The sequence below is a fragment of the Drosophila sulfurigaster genome, chromosome 2R (genome assembly GCF_023558435.1).
Source record: "Drosophila sulfurigaster albostrigata strain 15112-1811.04 chromosome 2R, ASM2355843v2, whole genome shotgun sequence".
In the NCBI taxonomy this organism is placed as follows: Eukaryota; Metazoa; Arthropoda; class Insecta; order Diptera; family Drosophilidae; genus Drosophila; species Drosophila sulfurigaster.
The window spans coordinates 27,187,301-27,207,516 of NC_084882.1; the positions used below are offsets into that span (position 1 = coordinate 27,187,301).

Genomic DNA, 20,216 nt, shown 5'->3' on the forward strand with positions numbered 1-20,216 from the left:
TGACTAGTTCCTAGTTCAATACGTGTATCAGGCTCTATCTAAATGTGTGTATCCTGTGTGGAAAATAGCCTTATCCTTTTAACTGACATCGAATCCGGAAGTGTTGCTGTCTCTACTTTTGCTGTTGCTGTTGCTGTCGTCGCCTTGCAACCCATTTCTCATGCTGTCAAAACAAAGTCAAGCGGTAATTGACACATGTTGACTTGTGGAAGCTCTCTCAAGTGTTATGTGGCACATCCGCCGTCTCGTCGTGATACGAAATCTAAATTAATAGTTTGCCGTTGTTCACCATATAGGAAAAGTAGCAAAAGGACCACTTAATTACAGATTCACATCTAATACAATAGAAAGCTTTTAACATCATCGCAGACGGCAAGAACAATAGCTAAGATTGTTTGCCAACTATGCGCAAAGCATATGAACACAAATGTTTGTCTATTGGACGTGGGGAAAAAAAAGCTTGAAGGCATCAATGTGATAATTGCCGCAACAAATTAATTATAACGGCTGTCTGAAGGTCGTTCGAATAAAATCAGAAAATTCAATTAGTAAATTACTACAATAGTCAATCGAATCAATCCTATGTTGCTATCGATAGAAATTTCTGTTTAAATTGAAAAAAGTATATTCCACTTAAATTGTATATACTTCAAAGACTTGATGCTTAATATAATTTTTCAATTTCTATAAATATTTAAAACTTACCAAATTTGTTTTAAATTTTGGCTAAAAAGATAAAGTTGTTAAATTTTAATAAAGATTAAAATATTTGATCATTAAGAAAAAGTTAAATACGATTTTTAAATTTGAATAAAGTTCAAAATATATTATCATTACGATAATACTCCAACATTTATTCAAATTTAAGATTCATATTAAACTAAACATTTTTAAGTAAAGTGAAAATACTTTAATGCTTAGTAACTTTATGACGTTAAAGTAAAACTTTTCAATTAAAAAACTTGCATAATTTGAAGAATAAAATTTGTCCCATTTGACAACAGTTTAAAGAGAATTTTGGGGTTTCAATTTCCGACAAACACTTAAAAGCATTTTTAGTAAATGCTTAGCATTTCTCTTTTCATTTTTTGGGCAAATTTCGACATCATACTTGGCTAAAAGGATAAAGCAGGAGAGGAATGAGAGGGGAAGAGGGAACGACAGTGCATCATTAAGTGCGTTCCCAGACTGTGTTCCATAAAATCCGAATACAACAAACTCGCATAAATTTAACATAATAAACATGTGGGAAATCGCGTTGAATATAAACAAGACAGCGCCTACTTCGTTCTCCTCTTCTCTTCTCTTTCCCCTGCTAAATGTGCAAATATGTTTGTGGATGGGGCGTTGATGATGGCAGAGTGTGTTGTAGAGTGGGGCGTGGAGGCGTGGCCTGGTGAGACATGTAATGTATGCCATAAACTAAACGCAGCATCGGCAAAAAACCAACAGAACATGGATGCATATTCCTATAGTGATCAAAGAGAGGATGAGAAGAGATGTGTGTTGTTGGGAGGCTAGTTTGGCGATGGGGCGTGTTCAAATATGCCTAAATGGGCAGTCATAATCTGAAATGTGCAAATACGTGAGAGAGCACACACAAACACACACACGCAGACAGACAAGCCAACGAGGCCTACACATAAAGGCATTTGCAGACTTTGCCTAACACAAATACAGAGACAAAGACAACGACATCGGCAACAATGAGACAAACAAACGCGTAAACACAGTTACACTAACACACAAACACACACATACGTAAATATGCACGTCCTACGCATTTACAGTTGGACTACTGCCCGTTGTCCTTGTCCATGTCCTCTATAATGATTTACAGGTCATTCATCATATCAACACGCAGAGCGCAGAAATTTATTTGCCGCAGTCGCCGCCACAGCCTAAACAAAAACCGAAGGCAATAAGTGCAAAAACAGCAATAACAATGCTCCCAGCAAATTAGAGAGCGCTAAGCACACACACACACACATACATTCGCATTCATACTCACACTTACACTCGCATCCACAGACTCTTTCAGTCTGTCTCGCTCTGTCGTTTGCATTGTCGGTCTGCCTATTGTGTTGCTATAAATGTTGCCGTGGCGCAGCTTAGCAACATGTTGCCAACCATCAATTACCGCGTCTTCTCTCAACAGGTTGTGCAAATGTTGCCAGCTGCCTATGAAATGTTGCCGCCTCCCTATTCGCAGGACAACTTGTAGTCACATTGTAAAGCTCGCAGTCGTCGGCAGCACTCGAAGCAGCAAAGTTCACGCGGTACGCTCGAATTCAAAAAAAAGAAAACAATACCGTGCTGTTAAACAATATTTACAGTTGTGTTGTGTCTGCAGTGATGTTGTTCCTAAGCCAAAGGCAGCAGAAAGCCAAAAAGTAAAAGTCAATGTAAATGAAAACAAAAGATTTCTTGGTTGATGAATTGTTTTCAAATTTTAAATAAATTTAAAATACAAGTTTATTGATCAAATTTAGTGTTTAAATATATAATAAACTTGTTAAACGATTAAAAGTGAAACCTAATTCAATTGTTTACAAATAAAAACAAAATGAAATTGTGAATTCTGTTCTTCAATATTAAAAGTCTATTTATATAAAAAGTAAATTAAAAGTAAATTTAAATTAGTTAATAGCAAGTGAAAGAAATTTATGATTAATACAGAATAAAATTATAAAAGAATGCAATTTATGTTTAATACAAATGAAATAAAAAATTAAATGAAATAATGATATGATATTTAAATAATAATATTAAATGTGTATGAAGTATGTTTGACATATTAAATTCTTAAACTAATGTGATACAATATAAAAGTGCATAATTAAAATAAAATAATAATTACTACGTATACGCAATATTTCTAGTGGGTGAAAGTGTTAAAATGCGTGTGTATTTTTTTCGGTGCATATCATGCAACTTGTTGTACGCCCCCGAACTGTGGCACAGCAAGCAACTTCCGTTCAAATATTCATAAAAGACGCCTCCACTTCCCCTTCCCCTTTGTTGGCCACCATCGTGCATACTCGTTTAATCCTTAAACTACGAGCATAACGGATAAGACCACAGCGCGTAATTAAAGCGCAGCAATTTGTAATGTGCATCTCGGGACGTTGCCGCCGCTGTTGCCGCAGTTGCCTCAGCTGCACCGCTAAAAGCATGTGCAACACCAGCAGCGATGCTGTTGGCTGCATCATGGTCAGCCACAATGAATTCTATGGCATTACCGTGAAATAAGTTGCCGCCAACCGCACGTGTTCATTACGCAACCGAGCGACCAAGCGGAGTGCTTAACGTCTATTTCCGCGTTCCCCCCAAAAAAACCTCCTCGAAAATTACGTATCCCATAGGAACAACGCCCCGAAAATACAAAAGCGAAAGAGCGACACATAACACAAAAAGGAAGATAAAAAAACGAACACAATATGTCGGAGCTGGTGGATACGGAACTGCTGGTGAACTGCACAATTCTTGCCGTGCGTCGCTTCGAGTTGAACAGCATTGTGAACACAACTCTATTGAATAGCCTCAACCGCACCGAAGTGGTCAGCCTGCTCTCTGGCATTATCGATAATCGTGATAATCTCGAGAGCATCGACGAGGCAAAGTAAGTGTAAATGCGAAAGGCAGCACTCGAGAGCAAGAGCGTCTCCCGTCGTGTCCACTCTCTCACTTTATGCTCACATTTCTCGGAAGTTTAGCGTTCTTTATTGTCTCTTTTGGGGCGGAGGCGAAGTTCATTCAATTTGCGTGCTTCTGGCGTCTTTAATTTACGTCAATTTTCGGAGAAAACTTGCAGTTAAAGCACGTCCTTAAAATGCACTCGATAAGCAGAGCGAGAGACAGAATTTTAAAATATAAAGGAAGAAAGTTATGCAAATTATTAGCTCGAGTTAAGCTTCATTTCCGCGAATGTCGCACGAAAACAGACAGAAGGGAGGAGGAGGAGGAAACGGAGGTTTCGATGGCAAACGCAGATAATTTTGTCGAAAAGTTTTCTGGTGAAATGCGAAAGGATAATTGGCAGCAGTTGAGTAGGCAAATAAATTGAGCGTTTGATAAAGCTGCAGAAAAACATTTCATTCAACTGCTAAACTTTTTATACCCGCTACCCATAGGGTAGAAGGGTATTATAACTTTGTGCCGGCAGGAAATGTATGTAACAGGTAGAAGGAGGCATCTCCGACCCTATAAAGTATATATATTCTTTCAGCGTCAACAGCCGAGACGATCTAGCCATGTCCGTCTGTCCGTCTGTGTGTCTGTCCGTCTGTGTGTCCGTCCGTCTGTCCGTATGAACACCTAGATCTCAGAGACTACGAGAGATAGAGCTATAATTTTTTTTCGACAGCATTTGTTATGTTTGCACGCAGATCAAGTTTGTTTAAAATTTTGCATAAATCACTATAGTAGTTATGATTTATGAAAATTTGGTTGCGATCAATAAAAATTGTGGAAGTATAAAAGAAATACTTTTGTATTTTATAAGGGTCTTAGTTTGACAATCTGGTATATTGACCCGTCTATGGTAAATATACCAAACATACCATTTGGTATATTTTTAGTATTTTTTAAGTATTTTCGGTATATTTTCAAAATGATACCGCAATATTTTGCCTTTATTAAAAATGGGTAGCGGGTATCTCACAGTCGAAACTCGACTGCAATTCATAAATTGAAAAGATAGTAAGATTGAAACGAACGTGAATTAAATATTCACAAGCAGTGCTCAGTAAATTAATGATTCTATCAACATTTTTTCTCTATTGCAATTAATTATTTTGTAATTTGTTTAACTACTGTTTAATGAAAATCTCATTAATTATATTTTACACTCACATAAATAATGACACAGAGAGTGAATGAGCTGCACTTTGTGGCATATTTCGATTGTGTGATTAACCGATACTTAATACCCGTTATCTATGGTAATTTTTTTGCGGTTAACTGGCGTTTATAATACGCTTGGCACGCAAAATTAATGTGCGGCTTTTGTAACGCTTAATTGTGCAATAAGTTAGAGTATTTATTGTGCTCAAAAGCAAGTCTTATGGGATTGAAAACCTTTCCATTCTACTTAAATATTTCAACTATCATTAATGTTTACGTTGCGGTCGAGAATGTTATCAATAATTCAAGTGCTGGCAAATGAATTTTCCAAAAGCTGTTCTTATAATAGATGGCAACTCAATAAACGATAATGATAATGAGAGTCCATTAGATGCGGGTGAAACAGATGAATTCTGGGAATTGTTTATTGCTTTGGTTTTCAAGGAAATCGAATTGATTGCGCTGTAAATTGTTTCTTTTTTTTGTGCTCGTAGAGAACTAACAGCAACGTAAACGATATTGTTGAGGGTGAGAGTGATGTAGAGAATTTTTTTGTGCTTGTTGTTTGTGCTGGCAATAAAAAGTCGTTGTAAAACTCATTTGCTCATCACTTGGGCACGTAGTCAAGAGTGCAAACAACATGAAAACATGAGACTATCGATGCCAAGTTGTAGGTAAACAAAATGCAGAAAACTCTTCACAAGACTAAACATATTGAAGGATATTTTAAAGTCGATATTTGATATTTCACATTTTTAGAGCAACTTTAAATGTTAGTTTGAAATTGTCAAGTCTCTTGGCTTGCAGCTAAACTACTACTTAATCCCAAATGATCAAAATTCAATTACAATCTCATATCGAATTCCGCCACAATGTCTTTTAAAAGCGCGACTAAACAATTCACTTTTGCTGTTTTGGCTGCAATCAACTGCAGTCTGCAGTTGATAGTTTCCATCGCCACAAAACTTTTTCGATTATGCTCTTTGTGCTTTTGGTGTGCGGGAAACAACGAAATTAACAAGTGCAATTGTTGCAATTCTTGTCAACAAGACAGAAGCAAATACGCTTTTAGCTATTGTTCCAACAATTTTGTAAGTCTTTCAGACAGTTGTTAAATATTCTCTTTTTTCGCTAAGAAGTAGAAATTAAAGAGCATATATAATTATATACACATAAAATTCTACATGCAACTATTTTTATTTCTACGAATTTCACAAGGTGTTAATGCTAAACATTAGCTGAAATTTTTCGGTATTTTTGGGCCTAGGCAATTATATATTCCCAGTTGATTATAGAGGACAAAACTGGCTGATTGATATTCCTCTTTTTGACTTTGCTTAATACCTCTGCGGATGATTACAGGGTATTAAAACAATGGAGGTGTCGACAACAAAGGCACGCAACTGGAAGTAAATATAAGCCTCGGCTTTATTGTATACAGAATACGGAATACGGAATACGAAATACGGGAAATTTGCAAATTGCTTTTTTAGTTGTCACACGAACAACAACTCAGAAAGCGCGCGACGACAAATAATGAAATTCAGAGCAAAATTCTATGCGACAAATCCCAAGCAGAACTTTGACAAACAGACCAGTTAACAACAGCAGCAACAACAACAGCAACAACAATCGCAGTAACAACGACCAGCGACAAGCGATGACGACAACAACTACAAGTTGTAGTTGGGCAAATGGCAAGGGGAAAACTTTTGTGACACAACATGCGCAGGTTGCCAAAAATCTTTAGGTTTTATTTGGCCAGCTTTGCACTTTTTGCTTTATATGCGTTTGTGTGTTCGCAAAGTAAATTGGCGTTCTTTATGTGGACTCTGGTCAGCTTAGAGCTCAGGTGGAATACTTAGTTCATGCATATGTATGTTATGCGTGAGTGAGTGTGTGTGTGCGTATGTGTGTGTGTGTGTTGCCACTTGACCGTGTGCGAGCTAAGCTCATTATGAGGCCTGCGGCATGCGGCTTTGACGCAATCAGCGCAAATACCACAACATCGCTGCGACCTCTCTTTCCTGTGGGTTTGACCAACCACCAACCACCACCCCCCCTCCCACCACAATCCAAGTCAATCGACACATCAACATGTCTAGAACTCGTTGACTGCGCTTTTGTGCGTCTGAAGTAACTTTATGAGAGGCGTCTCGCTTAAGTAGCGTGTGGGAGTCGCACGCTGCGTATACGTATTTTCAAAGCGACATTTTCTAAGTGCACATACTTAACACTAGGCAACAAATGTGGATAATACTAACAGTACTTATGTCTATGTATATTTAACTTCTATTTATGATTGCATTAACAAAATATGAAAAAAAAAAAATGTTTTCTTAAATTACACATTTACACAAATGATTTGGAATTAAAAAACGTATATTTATGAATGGGAAGTTCTTAACTAAAATGTTAGAAAACGAATATAAAAATAAATAATTTGAAAGTTATAAAACAAATTTTAAAACAAGTAAGAAAGCTACAGTCGAGTGTGCTCGACTGTGAGATTCCCGCTACCCATTTAGAAGAAAATCAAAACGGTGTGGTGTTAATTTTAAAATGTATTAATACAATTATTCTGCAAAAAATAAAAAATACACCATTTGTAATACATTTAGTATTTTAGTAAATATACCAAATTGTATATTTGATATATTGATATGGCATTGCATTCAAAATATACTATATAGTGCAAAATATACCAGATTGTCAGTCAAATCAAAAGCATGTATCTGATCGCAACCAAATATTCAGGAATCGTAATTACTGTAGTTATTTTTATATGTACCAAAGATCAACTCTAGCTTTAAAATTACTCTTGTTTTTTTATTTGTAAGCTATACTTTTGAGTCTGTCTGAAAAAAGAGTTTATTAATTTAATTATTAAGCTTTGTTTTCTATCAAACTTAAAAACTTAATTTTGTATATGTTTATTAAGCATTTTTCTTTATATCAAAATTGCAGGTTAGTCTCAGAAATATTCGCTTGCAGTTCAGTGTTTTAAACGAGAAACGCCAACATCTTGTGCTTAAAGTAAGCAAAATTGTCTTTGGCATTTTTATGTTTATGACATTTCATACGCTTATTGATTTTGAAGCGCATCCAATGACAAGGACAAAAACAAGGGAAAAAAAGGGAACATTCCTTGTCCAATGGTCCTCATCATTGGGGGCGGCCCATTGGTATTTTTATAGCCCGGTCGCTTTCTCAAATCCAATCACAATTTCTATGTGCGCATAAAAATAATTTAAAGCACTTGAAGCAGAACCAGCTGAAAGTAAAAGCTAAACGAAATTGTTTGGCTTAGCTTTGGTTTTGCCTTGTGCCATAGACAATAACAAAGGCATTGAGGCAAAAGCAAATAAAGAACTAATCCTTTTTCACACAACTGTACATATGTGTGTGTTATGTGTATGTGTGCGTGCAAATGTTTGGTCTTAAAGTGAAAAATGTTGTAATTATGGTGACCACTTCAAAGCCCATAAAGTGTGTTGTGTGCGCTCTGTGGGACTTCGACTACATTTGCATATGACAAATTTTTCAATTAAGTTTTTTTTTTGGTTGGTTGGTTGGTTTTTCTGGTGCAGCACATTGGCCGGCAAGTGGCCATAAAACAAATCCCATGTTGAGTGGGGGTGGTGGCAATTATTGTTGCAAGGACAATGCAGCAAACTGATGCCGACAAATGGGCGAACAAAACAGATCCAGTTACAGCACACACACAGCTACTGTGATGCACATAAAAACTTTATGACAATGCCTGACGCAGATGATGCGAAAATGTGTGTAAATAAAATATTTAATGAAAACTGAAACTTGTAATGGATATTGACATCAAATAAATATTACTTACGAGTAATATACAAATACAAATAATTCACTTTAAATCATAGTCTAAAGCGCATCTGTAAGTCGACTAATGTTTGTGTATTTATGTTGTTGCCCCAAAATCCTGTCTGATAAATGGCAATTGTGCTCATACGAAGTAGATATCTTTTGTTTATGCAGGATATAAATACACGAAAGTCCACTCGATGTGAAACCGAGTGCAGAATTTGGTTATTTTTGTTGCATTGTTCAGTTTACTGTGGCAACACTTCCGCTTTGGCTTCCACAGAGCGCAAATAGATAAAGACAATGGGATGAGAAGTAAGGAACGAAAACGAAAACGAGGAAGAAATAAACAATGAACTGTGACAATCTGTGCTCATAAATCTAAATTGAAATGGTTCACATTTGCGTTGCATGTGAAGCGAACGTGCCTCAAATATGTATGCGTTTCTCCTTGGGTCATTGTTTTTGGGATCTCTCTACGTTTCTCTGTCTATCTGCCTGTCAATGATAATGAGCCTGATGATGCGACTGAGTGGCCCTGATTCTGACAGCGGAACATCCAGCGTCATGACCATTAGTCAGGCTTCGATGGCCATAAAGGGATTTTGTGAAAAAAAAAACAAAAAGTTTTAAGCTGAAAAAGGATTACAGCCAAATGGATTGCAAATGTCTGATATCGATTTCTTCTTATGATGATTTTTTTTGTTCGCTTTTTAAATTATTAATCAAGTATTTTGGAGCTATTTTTAAACACCCACACTTTGATTGCATATCTTTTAATATTCCAATCACATGTTGATTTCAGATTAGATTGCTGCTGCTTTAGTCGTTTCGCACAGCTCGCACTTAAATTTCTGGCTAACTAATGAACTTCTTAAATACGTGACTCTCAACTTTCATAACTTGTTTCAAGTCGAGAAAAACTTTTTACTAACTTTCCGTGAGAGAAAGCATCATAAGTTAGCTAGCGTCTTTACTTAGCAACAGCCACAAATTTTGCAGTTCACCTAGCTAGTTGCAGGCACCTTCCCCACAGAGTTGAGGCACAATTTGCTTACCGCAGTGCTCAACTGCGACCTGCAACAGTGCAACATCGACAAAGGCAACTCAGCCGCAAAAAAAAAGACTCTCAGTTTGGGATTGCAACGCGCAGCTGTTCGGCATTCATGAAATATGAAATATTCAGTGAGACTCGCATAATAAGCGAAACCAAGCGAACAGTCACGATTCACGCACTGCCATTAAACTTGATTTTAAAATGCAACCACAAACCATTTTCTCTCTGACTTTTCAAAAAGCGAATTCCTCACTTTCCAAAGGTAAAACAGCAATGTGAAATTAAACTGTGTCCACGAATGTTGTGGGCCAAGTGCTATGAGTATTAATAACGTTTACCGTTGCCCTTGAGAAACCATTTAATTGGATAATTTGTGGCACACTAAATGACGGCAATTTGTTGCAGGTTGCAAACGCACTTACCCACATACACATTATTGTTGTGTATATCATACGTGTGTGTGAGTGTGTGTGCGTCCACATCAAGCTGTGAGGCAAATTGCCGCCAGCAAAACTATGATTGATGTTAATGCCTTGATTGTTTGCAATTCGTGTGTGCCTCCGTTCGAACGCTGAAAAGTCGGCAACATTATTCCAAGTGCGATCTAATTGTGCATTCAATATTTTATGCGTGTGTGTGTGAGTTAATTGTTAACAATACAAAAATGCCACTTGACTCGTCTTTGAAATGGTTTGAAATTGATTTTTAATTATATGGCTAGAGGTAGAAGTGGAAAAAATGTTTCAATATCTAATTTTTTTTTAATTTACAATAGATTACTTAAAAGGTCAGTTAAATGTACAACAAAAGTTGAGATGGATTAAGGAGCTATGGAATATAGTTTCTATTGTTCTATTGAAAGGATATGAAAAGTGAAAATATATAAAAGTACTATAGAATAACAAGCGTAATTTTAAAGCTACAGTCGAGTGTATACAGACTGTATAGAGATGATCCCTGAAAACTAGTAAGTAAAAATTGCGTTTTTAATTAAAGAAATACCTTTACAAAACTATTTCTTTAATAACATCCACAATTTTTATCTGATCGCAAACAAATTTTCAGGATTCATAACTACTATAACAATTAACAATTACATACCAAAATTCGCAACTCTAGCTTTAAAATTACGCTTGTTAATCGATTTTTTTGATTTGCGGGGGCGGAAGTGGGCGTGGCAAAAAAGTTTGAAACAAACTTGATCTGCGTGCAAACATAACAAATGCTGTCGATAAAAGTTATAAATCTATCGCTTATAGTCTCTGAGATCTAGGTGTTCATACGGACAGACGGACAGACACACAGCCACACAGACGGACAGACGGACATGGCTAGACGCCTCGTTCTACCTGTAACATACATTTCCTGCCGGCAAAGTTATAATACCCTTCTACCCTATGGGTAGCGGGTATAAATACCAAAACCTTATCAATATCAAACAGTTTTAACGTCTATTGGAAATAATTTTATAGACCAAATTTTAATTCAACTCAAGTCTTATTCTACATTAATGAAAATATACCAACAAATACTCCAATAATAACTATAGAAATTATTTTCAATAGCTCCTTAATCCCTCTCAACTGTTCTTGCAAATTTAATTGAAGTTGTAAATAACAGGCGCAAAATATATAACACTTTTAAACGAGTTTCTGCTTTGTCCCAACTTTAACTTTGATTAAAAACAAAACTTTACTATATTCGTATATTATTTACCAATCAGAAATTGCCATAGTTTAGATTAGTTTTAAAGTGAATTTTGCTAAAAATATTCCCGAAATTGTTAGCGTGCCAAGGAAGTTTCGTTTGCTGCAATTTAGCGTTGCCAAAGTCCAAAGTCCAAAACAGTCGCAAATTAAAATAATTATAATAACAACAACAATAGCGACAACAACAAAAGGAAGTAAACGGGCTGTCATTTGATTTTTGGCCAGGGCAAGGACAGCAGCACAAAGGAAGCTTACAAAACGTGTTGGCCAAACGGAAATAATTAGTCCACGTTATTTTTTTCGTTTTTTTGTGCTCAACCTAAACTTCCGGCCGTCCACTTAAACAAGATTATTATGATTATTACAGCAATTATTTACTTCTTACGTTTTGTGCCCAGCTTCGGATACATAGTAATAACTGTAAAGCTAATTGGTCTATGCCAAAAAAAACGGAAATGTAATTTTGCTTAAAATTAGACGTGTATTAAGTTGAACTCTGCGCCTTAAAGATAAGGAGCGAAGCTTTTACACTCTTGGCCTGCATTTAAAAAGGGCTCACATAAATTTTCCATTTTATTTATAGCTTTCAACTTGTTTTTCACACACTTGGCAAAGAAAATTGCAATTATCATAATTAAAAGCAGGCGAAAGCGAAAGATGCATGCATTCCCAGCTCCGCAAAGTAGGCAACACTAATTGACGGTCTTCTCATGTGCAGACAATAACGAAGAGTTTCCGTTTCCGCTCTCTTTGCAGCCATTTGACAGCTCAATTTCGAGAATGCTTGCATCGTAGATAGCCTGCAACACATTTGAAACTATATTTTAAACTGTATTTACAAATAAACACCCATCCTTACAGCCTTTTTCATGCAGGGTAGGAAATGTGTTGAGTTTGTCGCCTGGCAGCGGCCACAGAATGCAATTATATCAAATGAATGGCAACTATTTTGAATTTTCAATTTATTATGCAATGAGCACTCGTGTGCGCAAAATACTCATTTACATTTAAACTGCATGATAATAAGCCAAATAATTTGCGTTGCACTCAATTGCAAATAACATTAACTGCCGCCCGAAAAATGAGAATTTAATTTCGAGTGTTCTTTAAACGCAGTTTCAAGCATAGCCCAATTAGCCGATTTCAGGAGGGTTTATTTTGGGGCCAGTGAGTTGGCCAAGTTCCCCGACTCCTGGCGCACACACAAACACAATTTGTTGGCAACAAAAATATTTACCATCCGCAGAGTTATCCTTGCCGAAGTCGTAAACGTAGTTGCGTTACGTTAATTGTCCTTCATTGTGTGCGTGTGTGTGTGGCAAAAGGACGAGAGAACTTGATCACGATTTCAGTGAGATAATCAAATCGATATTGTTGTTTTTGGCCTCACACTAATTGAGTAAATTACGGGTATGTGCGGCTTGCTAAACATCTAATTAAATGTGAAATTAATAGCACGACCGTAAAGTAATTAAATAAGACATAGACAAGCAAAACTTGTAGACACTTGATGGACTTTACTTAAGTCAGAGCAATGGCTAAGCTTAAAGCTTTACAAGAAGTGAGAAATTCGTTTGAAGAAGGATTTGCAATGAAGTATGTATAAATAATAATAATACGAACATAATCTGTCTATTGCTTATCATGAATAATCCTTTTGAAATTCTAAGAAATAAATGTACACAAAAAATTCCAACTGAAGTATTTATTATAAATTTTGATTTCCATTTGTTTGCCTTGCGTAAAAGAGATAAGATTTGATTTCAATTATTGTCCATGGGCTCCATAAAGCCTATTAAAGGATTAACTACAAATGTCCAACGAAGCGAATGCCGTTTGTCCTCATCATTCAGCTTTCATTCTCGCTCTTTGAATTTAAAATATGCCAAGGGAAACGAACTCAACTGAGAAATGTAGTTAAACTCGAACAGACGCCATACTAAATGTGGTAAACGACACACAATTTAATGGTAATGACAGGCATCTAATTTATTTAGCTGTGGCTGTTGTTTTGTGGTTGCTAAAGTCAAATTGATTAATTCATTTGAAATTAATTATGATGCGTCAGCCGCAGACAAAACAAACAAAAAGCTGTAATTAGCACAAATTATGTGCATTTCTAATTGTGTGGTTTTTATTTGTAATAGTATAAAAACACATATTGAATAATTGAAAAAAATTCTGTTTTATTTGAGCCTTCGACAAGCGATAGCAATTGATAGTCGATTATAGGAAGGGATCTCATAAATTACTATCATAATATTTATTTGCTACCAATCAATGAAAGTGTAAAGCATTCATTCTTTGCCTTTCAACAACTAAATGCCATTTTCAAGTCTTTATTCATTTAACTACAGAGTTGAGTTGTTCTATATATACGAGACTCAAGTGATGCTTCAATCAATTACTGCTGTTCATTGTGCGTAAAAGGTTCGAGTAGGTTGCAGTTTAAGCTGACATATTGCACGCCCAATAGATTACGTATACGTACCGCTGCACACAGGTGAAAGTGAAAGCTTCATCAGTATGAGTGTCAATTGTGGCGTAGGATTAATTAATAAACTGTGTGTGTTGAGTTGAATTTTGCACTAATCAGCAGGCAAGCTTGGCCAGTCAGCTGGAAGTCTCTCAACCTCCACACTAATTAACAAAATATCTACACACATAGTGAATTGGCAAATGTGTCTTATGTGGTTATCAGAGCAGAATAGCTGAAATAGCTACACAGTATAGTTTTCCCAATAAATATGCAAGTCAAGCGTAGCTAACATGTGGAGTTGTTACATGTTTTCGAACAGAGAACAAAAACGGATGCAGCTTAAATGAAATCACTTCAAATTCAAGATTCAATTTGCTGCATTATTGTGTTGTTGCCTTATGAGAAGTTTCCGTTTTCAATTTGCTTTAATACCAAGCTTCATTGATTTTCTATTGTCAGTTGGCTAAGAAAGTCGTCGGATACATGTGGCTGCCTTCAGCTTCGGTTTGGATAAGCACAATGCTCAAGGCATCTGTCAAAAATCAGAGCCAATGCTCGATATAGAAAATTGAAGCTGTGCAATTGAATTGCTTGTTCGCTTTAAGAGTGAAATAAAACATATAAAGAGAAGACATTCAATTACTAAAACTAAAATAATAATAGTAATGTATTTAAGTTGAACTAAAGTCAACCGCATTTTGTGTTCTCTGCGGTTTGTCGCTAAAGCCAAACCAATCTGTTGAATCGCAAATCCCCTGAATATAGCATACTATATATAGTATATTCTATGTATGAGCGCAGTTTTATTGAAGTCACTCGAGCGTAAATTGATTTGTGTGTTTTCACAACAAACTGACATGCCGCATACACACGAGTATATCGCATTCAAAGGATTGTCGCGTATGTTGTTTGTTGTTTTAGTGCGCATATTGAACAATAGTTTATAGTCTTTTTTTTCGTTTACTTTCTTTTTTTGTATATGCTCTCAACATTTCCATCTCTCTACTTAGGGACTTTCTCACCGAGTGCTTGTTTCCATCACCGACGCGTCCGTATGAGTTGCCGTGGGAACAGAAAACGATTTGGGCCATCGTATTTGGTCTGATGATGTTTGTGGCGATTGCGGGCAATGGAATTGTGCTCTGGATTGTTACAGGTAAGCTCTACGCACCCAACAAAATGAATGTTAGCTAGCCAGCTGGCCAGCGCTGGCTTTAAATTGCTGCAATTCGAACAGTTTAATGGAGCATTAAACTGGATTTACGAGTTGAGAGAGAGAGAGTTGAAATCGCGTATACGCAGTGGTGTGCGACGAGCAGCATCGATTTGTTAGCGCTCGCTTGTCAAGGACGAGATGAGGCACACAAGTGAACTAATATCCGGTGCTTTTGTCTTTGCTGTCACGTTTCACGTTTTGACCAATTGCTTGTTTCTTCTCGGTTCTCGTTTCTTGGTGTCGTTCGTTTTTTCACCCGCAGGACATCGCAGCATGCGCACGGTCACAAATTATTTCCTGCTCAACCTAAGCATCGCTGACCTGCTTATGTCCTCACTGAACTGTGTCTTCAACTTTATATTCATGGTGAATTCGGATTGGCCATTCGGCTCGATTTATTGCACCATCAATAATTTCGTTGCCAATGTTACGGTCTCCACATCGGTCTTCACCTTGGTCGCCATCTCCTTCGACAGGTAAATAGAATGTCTCATTGCCCATTAGCTGGATCCAATGGGACTTATTCAAACGCCTCATGTTAATCCTTATCCTTGTGCTCTTGCAGATATATTGCCATTGTGCATCCGTTAAAGCGTCGTACGTCACGGCGAAAAGTGCGATTCATTCTGGTGTTGATCTGGGCCCTGAGCTGTGTTCTCTCAGCACCCTGTTTGCTCTACTCCAGCATCATGACAAAGCAGTAAGTGAAGTGCCTGAATAATGTATATGTATAGTATAAGTATAACCGACGAGCCATCTTTTTGGTCTGCTTTGGCTTCTTCCACCAAGCAGAAGGCAGCCGCATATTTTGTTTATTTTCAACGTGTTCCAGCTGCCAGCCAAAGTAATAAACATAAAGAACTTTGTAAGCCGAGCCACAAGATACGCTCGTGTTTGCCACACGAGATAGCACTCTTGGTCCTTGACTGTTGGCTCTTTTGCCACTTGCCACTTGCTACTTGCTGCTTGCCACCTGCAGTGCAGTCGCCCCTGCTGTGCTAACGGAAAACACACTCTGTCTGTATCTATATCGATTCGACTCTGGACCCAGTCAACAACAAGATATGCTGCCACACGAACAGCCATTAGTTTCCCTACTTTTGCTTTGAAGGCGTCGATCTAAGCACCTAAATCTGAGAGTCGCTTCACTTTCATTTGAATTTTACGCAAATTGGTATGCTTGAATGAGCCAAATGACGCATTCACTTAATAGAATTCAAGCATTTTTTATTTAGCCTCGTCGCCAGGCACAAAACACTCTTCACATGAAACGTTGCCAAGGGTAATAGACTATGTTAGCAGGCAGCACAACTTGAACTCGGACTGGGAACTTAATACACAGCCAATATCAGAATATACTATATATACTACATATAGTACATATAGTATGTACACTTCACAACTCAGGTGCTGTGTGTGTGGTGGTAAAGCTGCTAAAACTTTAACGTTCAAGTTTAAATATACTTGTTGACTTTTTAGATAGTCACAGCTAGAGCACAAACACGAAAACTTGCTAATGAAGTTTTAACTATAACAAATTTGTTTGTGTTTAGACATTTTAAACTACAATTGAAGTTTGTACAAAGGCCAAGCATAGTTTTTGTTTCTTTGTCGTTGTGTCACGAGCAATTAATTAGTTAGAAACTCAATTTGTACTATGATTAAAAATGTGGTTTCATTAGAATTTTATTGCTTAAAAATAACAATATTTTAGTTGCCAAGATTGAGCTACAGATTTTGATATTCATATTTATTTATATAGCTAGCTTGCTTTAAAATTTCCATATCAAACTCTTTAAGCTACTTTAAAACATTTGCATTCAAAGTTGTTCTGTGAATTGCTCTCAAAGTTATTTCTATTCTCTGCACAATTTTCCAGAAGTTTGACCAATTTCTGTTGGTCACACGACATCGAAATTGTGCGCTCGTTTAGCAAGAAAACCCTTGAAGTCAATAGAGCTGTCAATGCTGGATGGCTATGACAGGTAACCACAGCAATTTCAATGAGTTGAAGCAGTTATTACCTCTCTGCCCATTATATGTTCTACTACATTCTTAATGGCCACCCACAACAAATTGTCGACTGATGTGACGTTGCTTTTAAGTACTTCAGCTACGACGCATAAAATTTGGTGATCATTTTGAAAATTAGGTTTTCAATTTGCCATCAAACAGGCATAAATAAATTTCACATTAAAAGCGTGTAAAGCGGAAAAAAGAGGCGAACCAACCTTGTCCTGCACAACTTTTGGCTTTCTTGTTTAACTTTTTGCATACTTTAACAACCCCTTTTTGGGCTTAGGCACTCGGCTCGGTAATTAAATGATGCTAAAAGTGTTAGGAGATGGGGTTCCAGCCAAGGCCATTAACACCTTTTCCGCAAAAACTTTTGTTTACCATAATAGCCGACGCAATTAACGACAGTCGGCACATTAATGGACAGTGAATAATGATTTACAATAATTATACTTACAGCTACTACAATGGCAAATCGCGAACAGTTTGCTTTATGATGTGGCCTGATGGACGTTATCCCACTTCGATGACGGATTATGTGTAAGTCTTCGCATTGATTTTGTCAGTCAATTCAATTGGCTAACATTGTGTTTGTGTTTGCCAACAGTTATAATCTAACCATATTGATATTGACCTATGGCATACCGATGATTATAATGCTCATTTGCTATACGCTAATGGGTCGCGTATTGTGGGGCAGTCGGTCAATTGGTGAGAACACGGATCGTCAAATGGAATCGATGAAATCGAAACGCAAAGTTGTTCGCATGTTCATTGCGATAGTCTCCATATTTGCCATTTGTTGGCTGCCCTATCATCTGTTCTTCATCTATGCCTATCACAACAATCAGGTGGCGTCCACAAAGTACGTGCAGCACATGTATCTTGGGTTTTACTGGCTGGCCATGTCCAATGCAATGGTCAATCCGATTATCTATTACTGGATGAACAAAAGGTAAGGAGACAAAAAAATCTTGGCAAAGAAAAACAAGTAAGAGAGTTACAGTGGAGTGAGCTCGACTAACAGATACTGAGTATTTATAATATTCGCTAAAATAAAATATCAAATTAATCTACCGAAAAAATACATAAATATGCCGAAATGTATATTTGGTATATTGATAAAATACCAGTAAGATACCGTTTACTAAATTAATATGTGTGCAATAATAAAATATACCGAAAGCTAGTATATTCTGTACTTTATGGTATATTTTGATACTGTATTTAATCTGGTATATTTTCATACAATATTCCGTTGTGCAAATGCTAAGATTTTTAAAATCTGTTATATTTTGTACTTTGTGGTATATTTTGATACTAAATTAAAATCTGGTATATTTTTATAGAATATTCCGTTGATAACCTGCTAGGATTTTTATCCTATCGCAACCAAATTTTTACCAATTATAAGTACTGTATATGTTATTATTTTTCTTCCGTTGGCACAAAGCCATAATACCCTTCTACTCTATTGGTAGCGGGTATGAAAAGGGACTGACAAAACAGAAATTGGGAAATATGTCAAGAATGCTTGAGTCTAATACTCGGAAGATATTTGTCCCCTAGAACAAAAGAGGACAAAACATTAATTATCTCCTCAATACAGTAACTGTGCAATGTACTACAAGTAAATCCTTGTCTTTAACAGATTTCGAATGTATTTCCAACGCATTATTTGCTGCTGTTGCCTGGGCCTTACACGCTATCGCTTCGATTCGCCCAAGAGTCGAACAGCCAACAAGAATAGTTCAAATCGACACACAAGAGGTGAGTATCATGTTAAGCTAACTCCTTTCAATTGTTGACATTATGTTGTGTGCATGTATATTTGAATGCCTGTTAAATTGTGCAGCGGAAACGAAGAGCCAAAACCAGTGGAAACGCAGCACAATGGAAACACAAATCCAACAGGCACCCACAACATCATCAAGAGAGAGGCCACCACCATTGCAAGGGCTCAACCACATGGCCGTTGAGTGCATCATGGAGCGACCAACCGATGACAATAGCTCGCCCCTTTGCCTGTCCATTCAAAATAGTGCGGGTGAGCGGCAGCGCGTGAAAATCAAATACATCTCTTGCGATGAGGACAATAATCCCATCGAGCACGAGCAGAGTCACGGTCACGGTCACGCCCACAATCACAATCACGGTCACGGTATTGGTAACAATGTGACGGCAATACAACAACTGTGATGGGAGGATGGCTTTTAAATTGCTCAGCGGTTTCGTTTCAAATGGGGAGCCAATCGAAAGCCAAAGGAATTTTCTTGTAAATACGAATAATCGAATTTGTGGTTGTCAGCAGCAAGTAAAAAAAATAAAAAACACACACACACACAGACAAAACAAAAATGAAAACGAAATCCAATACAATATGCGAAATATTCGTAATAAGAAAATATCTAGAAAGTAATTGTGGTATTCACGGCATTTGCTTAAACAGATTGGCTGAGAAATATTTGAAATATAACACAACATTCTCTGGCCGACAGGCACAATTTATTGACCCTGAGGATTGAAAAGAAAAAGAAGAGCTTACAACGCTTGCCAAATCTGTTTGCAAGAATTTGCATATAAAGTACTGCAATTTTTTGCTCCAAATAATTAGCTACTAACTACTTAATGTTCTTAACAGTTGATCAAGTTTATTTCGTGCCGTGAAGTTCGGCAAAAGTTCTTATTGTACAAATAGCAAATATACAAATTGTATTGATATCATCGTCGAGCTGTAATTTTTAACTGTTGTGTAAAATAGTTTTAAGTAAAAATATTCTTACGAGTATTTGTATTTATTGTATAATGCTCTACTTTATAGTCTAATTGCAGACCTGATTTGTTTCTATTCAATTACTGTCAATACTCAATAGGTAATTCAATAATTGTATAAATCAGAATTTAAGCTAAAATACTCGTACTTATTATTATGATTTATTTAACACAATAATATTACAAAAATTTTTGTATAATGAAATGCGAAAATCGTTGACTATTATGTTTTGGTTTTTATTATAATTATTGTTGTTGACAGGGAAAGAGCAAAAATTGTGCAAT

At 36.7% G+C, this 20,216-nt stretch overlaps 1 protein-coding gene across 1 annotated transcript; it reads left to right on the top strand.

Annotated features, from left to right (window-relative positions):
* The first annotated feature begins 2,821 nt into the window (after window positions 1-2,821).
* Window positions 2,822-19,528, top strand: LOC133837917 (tachykinin-like peptides receptor 86C). The gene is made up of 8 exons (XM_062268831.1): window positions 2,822-3,622; window positions 14,938-15,083; window positions 15,406-15,619; window positions 15,709-15,843; window positions 17,619-17,699; window positions 17,767-18,114; window positions 18,811-18,929; window positions 19,015-19,528. The coding sequence occupies exons 1-8, from the start codon at window positions 3,441-3,443 to the stop codon at window positions 19,356-19,358; spliced, it is 1,569 nt and encodes a 522-aa protein (XP_062124815.1). The 5' UTR covers window positions 2,822-3,440; the 3' UTR covers window positions 19,359-19,528.
* Window positions 19,529-20,216: the final 688 nt, after the last annotated feature.